At 36.7% G+C, this 11,354-nt stretch overlaps 1 protein-coding gene across 1 annotated transcript; it reads right to left on the bottom strand.

Moving 5' to 3' along the window:
- Positions 1–1,108: 1,108 nt before the first annotated feature.
- Positions 1,109–4,281, bottom strand: LOC139965804 (alpha-1A adrenergic receptor-like). The gene has a single exon (XM_071968519.1). It carries the CDS (start codon positions 4,168–4,170, stop codon positions 3,130–3,132), a length of 1,041 nt encoding a protein of 346 aa, XP_071824620.1. The 5' UTR covers positions 4,171–4,281; the 3' UTR covers positions 1,109–3,129.
- Positions 4,282–11,354: the final 7,073 nt, after the last annotated feature.

Below are 11,354 nucleotides of genomic sequence, written 5' to 3'. Positions count from 1 at the left end.
TGAATTCTAGTTTTGGCTTTTCCTGTTTAATACATGGACCGTATTTTCTTCTGTATTTGCTTATTTAATGGCGAACAGTAATTTTCCTTTTTAAAACGTTACATCACATTACAAAAAATACCGCTTTACTAAAAAACTCAACTAAATAAAGTTAACAAACAACGAAAAACGAAGAATACCACTTTTTAGTGACTGGCATCCATTTCATACATACACCACTTCCTTTACTGTGGTTGCAGAGTAAAGATGGACGTTTCTTAGATTAACTATACCGAACGATCATAATTTGATCTCTTTTTTCCAACTTGTTTTTTGTAAAATACGATTCGAAAGAGAACCAACATTATCACACAAAGTGTGTACTATAGTGGGTTGGTGGGTGTCATAGAGGGAGAAGTGGATGGATCTAGGATTCTAAGTATGATGGCGGGGGGGGGGTGCCCTGGGGTAACTGAAGCTACCTCTCATTAAGGGAGTTGAAGGGGTCCCTCATCAGAAAAAAGTAAACGTTTAGACGTGAAATAATGCATTCTGAGGTATAAATTGTTAGGCTATAAGTTAGGTCTATCGTTAGGGCTACACACAAGATTGTGCGAATATAACCAAATTGAATTCTTTTTTTGAGGGGGGGGGGGGATGAAAAGACCAACATCCCCTGAATCCCTGACTGGAGAGAGTCGATCCATGTTGATTGATTACTTTGACACAAGGAACGATGTTTACAATCCATACTATAGCTGCACATAAAACGTATAATATATCATAATCCACAATCTGTACTCAATAATAGATAAGTTATGAACAAATATAGTTCTATTCAGTCTTCTTATTATAATTGAAAAAAATTGATGAAAATATAACGAATATATAATCTGTAAATTAATATCTCTAATCGATATACTTATCGAACTTTATGAAACTATTAACAAAAGAGTTCAAGTGAGATATAGTACATTTGAATCATAAAGAATGAGCAATCGCGACGTCTTGAAATACTATACAGATATAACTTGCGATCCTCGCTATCTACTCATCAACATTTTAATAATTGAATTTAAATATGAAATATAGTCAATTAATGACGTAGAATGTGGTAAATGAGGAAAAACTTTCTTTGCGAAATTAAAGTTATTTTTTATTTCCTATGTTATATTACATTATTTATATACAGATATGGGAGGGGTAATGTACTTTTTATTTAATTTATTTTATTTACATTGGTGTATTTTCCTCACGATTTGCTCTAACTTCGTGGGATATTATCGCGAATAGATCCCTGAAGTGAATTCTTCCTTCAACCCCACATTTGTCTTACTATTCGCCAAAGTTAATCTCTATTGAAGCGCTAAACACAAAACACGTTTATTAAAAACATTCAGTTACTTTATCTATAACATAACTGTACTAAATCGCTAAAAGCAATAAATAAAGTAATATGTTATGATGTTATTGACATTGAAGAATTCCTTCAAACTCTAAACAAAATTCCCAGAATCTGTTTAATTCGATAGATTAAATAGGGAAAAGAACTAAGATTTAGTAAAGATCGAAATGTCAAGAGCATACGATACCTGTATAAAGAACCTCATCAAACAAAGAACTGCCATGAACGAAGAATACGATATAATGAAGGGAAAAACATAACGTATCATTTGAAAATCAGAAAGTGGTTTTGAGAATTTTACAGAAATTGAAGGTAAAACTAGAACATAAACAAGGAACAGAAATAAAAGAAATAAAAGCATGAGGTCATTTCAAAGTACTTTTAGTTCGATAGAAGCAGAGAAACTTGAATTTGGCAAAATTAAAATGATGTCGAATTTTAAAGCTGTAACTTGTCCGAAAATTCCTAGACACTGTATAAATGTTTTTGAAGTTTGACGTAGTGGCAATAAAACTATTAATAATGGTTGTATTCAATTCACATGAAGTAGAATATTTTTAATTTCAAACAATGACATATTATTAGGCCATATTATTTTTGTCTCTAGCAAGATAAAACGGTGAAAGAAATTTGATAGAACCCAATCATAAACATTTACAATTATGATGTAATATAGTCGATTGCTGCTCTCTCTATATTGCGAGCTTAAATATGCCTTATTACAAAATACATGATTTGCTGATAAATACAGACAGAAATATCATATTCCAATTTGATCGATTTTGTTTAATTTTGAAGAAACTGCAACTAATCAAATTTGAGGTTTTATGTTTTAGGATGTAAAATATACATACACATAAAGAGGGGCTTATTGTTTTGGATGAAAAATTATGTTCTAATAAAGCAATCCATTATTACAGATTTTGCAATCAATTTTCACTTATCAGTGAGCAACAGAATAGTTCACACATGTATTTATATAATTTGCGTTTCATTCATTTTGCCAATAGCTTTTCCCTCTGTGGCATTCGCATTTCAACCATTAAGCAATCACATTTCAACCATTAAATTAAGAACCGCATTTAGCAATTACAATCAGTTATACTATAGCAACTGCATTTATCCCGCTATGAATCGCATTCATCCGCATAGATAGGATTAAGATCGTTTTGGGATGAATTTCTTTCATTTAGCGTAATTTCTATTTGATGATTACTTAGATGTCTAGTAAATGATCGGTAACTAAACCAGATAATAAAACTATAATTTATCATTGATCAATCGCATAATAACTGGACTACGATAACTTTGAAATATAATTAATGATCGGTAACTAATGTAACCCAAATAGTGAGGCTATTATTTAGCATTTAGCATTCAGCAATAGCATAATTTGTACGTTATGGTTACTCTGAGGTAATGTAATGATCGATAACTAATGTTCCACTTACAATTATAATATTAATAATAATAATCAGCAGTTATTTCTACGACGCTTAAGTGACCACAAATGTGGGAGAAAACCTGCAAGGGCTTATGGATTACACGTCGTTAACTAATTAACAGTTAAATAAAAAAATAAAAAACATATATGTTAAGAGTAGGTCTATTTAATGAAATTAATGATTTGGAAACCTAATACTCTCCCGACTCTAAGGTTACCTTTTTTAAACACTTTATAATAATTTTGAATGATAAACTTGTATTTGTATTTCGTTTGGTATATCATTTAGCCAATTAGCTAATTATTGATAAACTGACGAACTTCCGGAGACGATTGTGTTTCCCGTTACTGTGCTATTAACGAACGTTTTCTTATTTTCCTTGTTTTTTTTCTGATTTGAAACACAGAAGCAAAGGATTGATTTGTATGCTTCTTTGTACTTTCTGTTACGCAGTGCATATATGATAGGATTCACTGCCGAGTTGAAGTAGGCCAGAAACTCCACTGCAGTTTGGTAAATAAACTGAACTTCTTCCGATGGCTCCAAGAGCGAGTCGAGGACCAACTTAGCAGATTGTGGTAACCAACAGATGATGAACAGAAGTACCACCAACACAGCGGTAACCGTTGCTTTCATCAGAGATTTCGATTCCAAACTTCGGACTTTCTCTTCATCCATACCAGTGCGTCGTCGCATAGCAACATCTTTCACGTGACGTTGCGCAATCATGAAGATGCGCGCGTAAGCGAGAAGCAGTACCGCAGAGAGGGTGGGTGTAATGGAGGCCACGATAAAAGAATGGACCACAATGGCGCCGGGCTCATATTCGATATTTCCGCAGACCCACTTGTTGGGAGTATCTAATCCACTGAAGACCGGAATAATACTTAATCCGATTCCCAGAAACCAGGTAGATGCGATAATAATTTTGCATTTTCCCTTCGTCATTATCTGTGAGTATCGCAGAGGCCAAGACACCGCGATTAGCCTATCCACGGTTATCGCCATCAGGGTGAAGACGGACGCCCCACAGCAGGCGAAAGCCGGTACGAAGAATAATGGTCTGTATCCAGCCAAACATGTCAACTTACTGATGACAACGCGGGCGAATATGCCCGGAGGTAACGCAATGATACCTGTTAGTAGATCCACCACAGCAAGACTGCAGAGGAAAATATTGCTTGGGCTCTGTGTGAATTTTTCTCTAGCCATTGTAATAATGACCACTAAATTTCCAACGACGATAAAGAAAAGCAGTGTCCCATGGACCAGAATATAGATGGAAAAAGGCAACCAACCGATTCTTAGGTGAAAATCGTACGAAACATCGCTCGAATTCATTTTCAATATTTTGGCTGGATATTATCCTCAGCTGTGCCAAAAATATATAAATCTTCTACAAATACGGTATAATTCTGAGCTAAGTATAACGACGAATGTGAGAATTCTCACGAAAAGACTGAGTCTTGAATAAGTAGAAAGTTGGAAAAAGTAACTTGGGTTTTACAACCGACTCTTAATCTCCGAACGTGCATCAAAACTTACGGTAGTTTTGAAGAGACATTATGACAATGGCAATATGTTTACTGGCAAGGGCTCATGGGTAATATGAACTAGAGCCGCTATATTATATGTACTAAAAGAAGAAAAACAATTACGGAATATTAAAAGTAATGAATTATTTAATGATTCTGTGTGGATTACTCTCAAGGTGTGTGTGTGTGTGGGGGGGGGGGGTATTTGACACAGGCTCGCCAGAATAGAATATGCTTAAATATGTATTACAATGATCAAGCGAGTTGTTATTTTGCTGACTTAGCAAACTTTCGGTGAATTGTTTTTTTCTCAACGTATTGTTCTCATTTGACAAGAATATACTGGAACAGGAAGTGTTTGATAGCAGGCGCGTATCCAGGATTTTCAAACCCGGGGGGCGCGAATTACTATCTAAGCGGAGCGCCACCATCGGTTGGCGCGCAGCGTACAAGAAAATTTCTTGTTTTGAAACCCCCCCAGATCACCGGAAACGGCACTTCTCGGGCTTGAAATGACCAACCAGATGTACACTTTTTGCCTGAGAACCAGGTATTTCTTAATAGTTTTTTTTTCCATCCATAACCTTTTTGAAGTTTGTCAACCCGGCACATAACACATCATGTTCGACCTGATGGCATCTCCTGTGGGTCTTTGCTTTTGTATGTGATTCTACGTCGCGGCCCACAATACCCGTCAGCCCCACTTTTCAAGGTTTTAAGCCCCATATTTGTTCAGAATTTGAAAATTCACATTTCTCGTGAATAAACTCACTTGAAAACATACCCATAATGTTGTACAAAACATTAACAACTTCCTTCAACCCCTAACAGACCGGTCAAAATTGCACGAGTAGAGGGAAGTGTGATGCAGAATGTTGGTCAGAAATTTTCGAAAATTCAGACACAGTTAATTTATTGGTGTACAAACATTAAAACCTCTTATAACGGCTATTATAAAACTTGGTTGAAGAAAATGAAAAAATAGCAGATATTTCCGAGAGCGAACACTACACACATAGGCGTAGGAGGCGCGGCGGCAGTGGCGGAGCTAGGGGTATTGGTCAGGAGTGGCGAGAATGGTCTGTAGGAGCGCTTTCGACACTATCTAAGCGGAGCGCCACCACTGGTTGGCGCGTAGCGTACAGAAAATTTTTGAATAAAGATACTCCCTAGATCGCCGGAAATGACCCTTTCCGGGCCTGGCTAATTTGCAGATAAACGAAGAATAAGGTGTCATCGCGAAATTACACCAACAAAATGTGAGAAATGTCAATAAGTAGATGAGAGCACAATACAAAAGTTAATAATCTAGAATAAGTAAAAAGTGGTAAAGAGCTGAAAAAGGCGCCAGCAGTCCATTTGAGTCCGTCGGGGGGGGGGGCATCCACCCCGACCGTATGGACGCTCCGCCACTGCGCGGCGGGGGTGCAGCCCCTAATTCGCCATTACTAATGTAAAAGAGAGTTTTGACATAATTGGACCTCCATGCTTTTTATACATCTACATGAGACATGTCGTTGTTTACATTAGCATCCCGCGAAATACTGCGCAATTTTAACTGACCGTACGGTACATGATGGCATGCGATGTAATAACCGATGCTTGCTTATATGATATTGACATGAACACGTTGAACGCGTTGAAAATTTTTGGTTATTTTTTCAGGCCAGTCGGACAGTTTTGAGGCTTTTCATCCTGGAACGCCATTTTCATGCTCACTGATATGATGTGATATCTGCTGTTTGCGTTACAAATTCGAACAGGCGCGTAGCGAGGAATTTGCCAAGGGAGGGGCGAAGCCTGTAGGCAAATTATCTAAGCGTAGCGCCACCATAGGTTGGCGCGAAGCGTACAAGAAAATTTTGGCCGAAAATGCCTCACAGATCGCTGGAAATGGCACTACCCAGGACCATTTGTTAGCGCGAAGCGTACAAGCATATTTTGGCCGAAAATGTCTCCCAGATCGCTGGAAATGACACTTCCCAGGCCTTGTAAGTTGCCTCTAAGCACTTTCTATTTTGAAATTACTTAGCGATATCATTTAAAAAAAAGGTTGCTGAATGGGGGGGCGGGCGGGCGGTCGCCCCCATCCCAAAATGCGTCATGTTCCCCGACGACACGGTCGAGTTCGAGACCAGCCACAGTTGGTTTCATAGCACAATTCTACACACGCGTTATGATAGACCATATATAGTACATATATAGATCATTAGTGAGAGAGGAAAATGGAAACGTCAAAAAATGGAGTTGTCGGTGTAAGGGGTAGGGTGAGTCACACTTTTACGAAATCATTGATCCGTCACTGGCTACCCTTCAGCGCTGTAATGATGTCACTGTTCCTCTTTCTCTCCCCGGTGTCTTTGCGTTTTTCTTTTACTCCCTCCTTTTCTCCTTTTTCTCTCTTTCTTCTTTTTCTTTTCCCTTCCTTCCTCGCCTCCTCCTCTTTTTTCCCCTCTTTTTTCCTTTTTTCTTCTCTTTTTTTTCTCTCCTCTTTTTCTTACCCGGGGGGCGCGCGCCCCCAACGCCCCCCCCCCCTGGATACGCACCTGGATAGCTTAGGAAGATGAAATTTCACCCGTTGAAGGGAAACGAAGAAGACGAAGAAGAAGTAGAAGAAGAAGAAGAAATTGTGTAAATGTTTTAACAACATGTTAGCAAAAACTCATGCATATAAGTTAACAAACGAAGTTGACATGACTTTATAGTTTACACTCACTGATAATTCAACAGCAATATCATATAACGAAGTGATTTATGTTGAACCATTAATTTTAATTTTATTTTGGGTGGGGGTGGGGGGGGGAGAATTGTGCATTTTTAATATAATTAATTAGCTGCAATTCATGCTTTGTGAAATGTTAAACAAAATTTTCTCAGAAGGATGTTAGAAACTTGGGGTTTCTTAAATTTCCCATCATTTTCTTTACATCAATATAACAGCTTTTTAACAAAGTCTTCAAAATGATATTTTTAAAACAAAATGCTGCGTTGAAATGTAATATAATTACTAAACTGTTAGATAAAAACGATATTGTATTCCACAGTCTGACAATTCTGTTCATGACAAAGATTTGAATTTTCAGCTCAATGTGCAGGATATTGAGTTATTTTGCCTAGAGTATATTCAAATTGATCATGCACTCTTGCTACATTCATGTGATGACCATTGAGCCGCCTTCAGTATCCTTATAACAAACGATAAACGATTTCATGAAAAAGATGTATGACATTGGCTTATTTTGATATGATATTTTGGTTGAATCAGGTAACAAACAGATCACGTGACAAGGCTGCCATATTATCGTGTACTGGACCGTTGAGTGTAATATCACAATGTAATATACTGCTTTAAGTTTGAACTTATGGTGCCCTGACCTACATACATGCTTGAGAGAACATCTGGCATCAAACTCTATAACCATGGAGGTAAAGCAACTGTTTTACCTCCATGGTAACAACTCCCTTCCATAACAACTCCCCGCTTATATTGAACTAATTTTACAGCTGTAACACCTCAATGCCACACGGCTCGTTATATATATTTATATAGTAAAGTGACGCAATATGAACTTATGTAAAAGTTAAATTAAAATATTATCTCGGTTAAAATCCATACTTCATTTGACGCTTTGTGATAATTACCGTATGCGTTCTGATGGCATTTCTTTTTATCCATAGTCCATTAACCATCACTTCGCATGAATTATGACATATACTTTACTTGGAAAGTCAAATGTTCGTGATATTCAGTTCTGTGTCAAAGAAATAGAGAAAGAGAGAGAGAGAGAAGTGGAAGGGGGGGAGGGGGGAGGGGGGGGAAGAAACTTTACGCAAGGTCACCTGCGTGCAACAGCGAAATTAATGGCAGCAAACTATAGTTATAATAGCAATGAACTACTTGAATTATTTTCATCGATTATTTAAGGTACAATTGACGGGTTCATTGCCAATTTCCCACAGTTTTCTCCATAATTCATAAGATCTATAAATAACAAAAGAAATCTGCATATTCCGCTTTGCTTTACGAAGGTTGATTTTGTACTTATGAAAGAAATTAAGTAATAAATCCACTTTTTAAGTTTTGTTTATGAACTCACTTGCAGGAAGGAAGTTGATGAGATAATATGACCGTGATTGGTGAATTTGATGTACCTATGATTATAATTACAATTGCAATTATTATTATTATTATCATTATTATTATTATTATCATTATTATTATTATTATTATTATTATTAATATTATTATTATTATTATTATTATTATTATTAATATTATTATTATTAATATTATTATTATTATTATTATTATTATTGTTATTATTATTATTATTATTATTATTATTATTAATATTATTATTATTATTATTATTATTATTATTATTATTATTATTATTATTATTATTATTATTATTATTATTATTATTATTATTATTATTATAATATATTCTTTGAGGCCAATTACGTATATGGTAAGTCAATTACTAATGAGGATTATGCAAGCAGAGCACAGCGCCATTGAACAAAAAAATAAAAGCAAAGCGCCTTGGCTTCAGTTTTTGTTACTTGACGTTTGATGACGTCACCCGCTTTTATAACATCTATAACCTTAAGACGTATATGCAAAGAGACTCGGATCATTCTCTTCATAAAGGGATTATATACCTAGAAGCGTGAATGAATATGAAATAAGAGTGTTATTTGAAATTATCCAAATCCCCGCAAGGAAATATCCATAATAAATGTTCTTGTTCGTTAATAATATATACATAAGAAGTGTGCTGCTTTGTTCAGGGAAATGCACTTTTTACAGGTAATGTACTTACAATGAAGCCTAACTGTGTTAATAAGGTTACATTTGCTCAATCATAAAAAATTAACGCAGTTGGCCCATCTGTGGTTGGCTGCCATGTGCTTACGTCACTTAAATGTCAGAGGGTTTGACAATACCTTATAAATAATCAATTTAGCGTCAACATGCGTTGATGGAAAAAGGTGCATAAAGAGGGGGAGAGATAGAGGGAGGGATTGGGTTGGGGGCGGGAGGCGCTGAGCTTTGACGATGGGAGGGGGGGGGTCAATTTTTGGAATGTTTGACAAACCTACCGGGAATTATTCAAACTAAGATTAATTTTGAATTTGAAATTCAAGTTCTCTACGCCCCTGCTAAAGAATCCTCAACAGTGGCTTGAGCAAGGGAGAAAGTGGGCATGCCAAACCTCCATCATCAGATGTGGGTCTTTGTAATCCTGTGCGTGTCACTGACTCACAAACCTCATTACGCAACACATTATGAAAGTCACCACCATCAAAGATATTTATCTTTACCACCATCTAAAAATAAACGATGGCGCTAGACTGTTAAGAAAATTTAACCAAAACTAATATAAACTGTTTCTTTACAAAATTCCGCTGGATCTTGTGGCATATCGATTGTACATGTCTAATCAGCCTAGGGTATTGGAATAAGGACGGGTTGTGAATGATTGCGTTGCGACCCTCAGGAGGTGTTCGCAGTAAACTGTGTGGCATTTCAGTCGTGCAAAGTTACTTACCACCATACAATGGTTTAGCATGTTATAACCAGGGAGGTGATTGAGACCTTCCTAATACGACTTATATGTTAAGTCGTATTCACTCTTCGTTCGATTTGGGTAAATGACTTTCTATTCACAGAGATTCGTTTAAGATCTAATACACGTATAGCGCCACCAGTTTAACTTTATTCCTCTTTTTTTGGGACTGTCTAATTTGACGGGCGCCGTGTAATCCAACTGCCGCATATTTCACAAAATAAAACTTAGGTAAATTGCCTAGAAAATTGTACTGGTGGGCGATATCTCCTGCAATGCCGTCGCTTGTGGTCCCGAGTAAAGAAAGCGAGGAAAAGTTTTAACTTGGAGGGAATTTGGTATGATTACAATAATAATACTAATCTGCTTTTACATTCACATTCGTACCCAGCCCTGTATAACATGGAGGATCTCCCTTAGTTTAACATAGACACTCAATTAACAACGCCATGCCAATATAGTCTGTCAAGGTATGTACGCCAATTGGCGATGGACGTTCACAACCCAACATCGATATTTAAACTGGTCCAACAAGCTTCGTCTTCTCCTGTTGAGACATCTGGTCTATATTTAATCTTTAGCTGCATCTGTTTATTGTCTGATATCACATCAACAAAGCTATCGACGTAATCTTGAAGTATTAATGCTATATGTCCCCCTCTATAATCCCTCTTAATCCAACCATACCAGTCTTTGTTTCCCGAAGCTAAGGAGGTTTGTAATGTACTATGTTTATACTTGATTAATTGATGTGGAAGTTCTATTCGTCAAGACGGGAATGTTTGAGCTTCCTTTTCGAGTATTCTCTTTCATAACCAATAAATTAGAGTAATATAAACGGTACACTAAGTTACTCATTAACCTTAAATGCAATGTGGCGTTTCAGAGATAAGGAATCAGGAGAGTTTATGACAATAGATGTGACTCGTTTACCCTTTTACCCTGTCTAGTTAGTACCCTATCAGTTACTTACTCAATGTCTTTGTTGGTTCAGTATATCATCGCTGTCTGTTAGAGAATATTGTGGCTGAAATTTTTCGTGCGTCCCCTCATTCACTGAAATGGTGGACGGAAAATGTCCCCTCCGTCCAATAATAGTCGACTCCATGGGCATATAGCTGCCCGAATCATTCCTGCAGAAAACTGCGCAAGTGAAACGAAAGACAATGCACGATAATTAGAATTAGAAGGAAACCAAGTCTAATATATTGGACGAGGCGAAGGCTTTGACCAGAGCAACAACAACAAAAACAGGAGAGAGATCGAATAGAAAATATATTAAATTTATATTCTATAAAATTATAATTAGTTTTATGGAAACACGGGGAAAGGAACATACTGTGATGATATTATAGAGGAACAGCGGCTTGCATATAGAGCCTTCTCTTTTCGAAAAGTTTCCTCAGAGAATTACGAG

This window comes from Apostichopus japonicus, chromosome 3 (genome assembly GCF_037975245.1).
Source record: "Apostichopus japonicus isolate 1M-3 chromosome 3, ASM3797524v1, whole genome shotgun sequence".
In the NCBI taxonomy this organism is placed as follows: Eukaryota; Metazoa; Echinodermata; class Holothuroidea; order Aspidochirotida; family Stichopodidae; genus Apostichopus; species Apostichopus japonicus.
Note: the sequence above shows the minus strand (reverse complement) of the source record. Positions and strands in the feature narration are given on the sequence as shown.

What these genes read in the sequence shown, in the direction of transcription:
- LOC139965804 (XM_071968519.1), bottom strand. Translation starts at nt 4,170, where the DNA reads ATGAATTCGAGCGATGTTTCGTACGATTTTCACCTAAGAATCGGTTGG.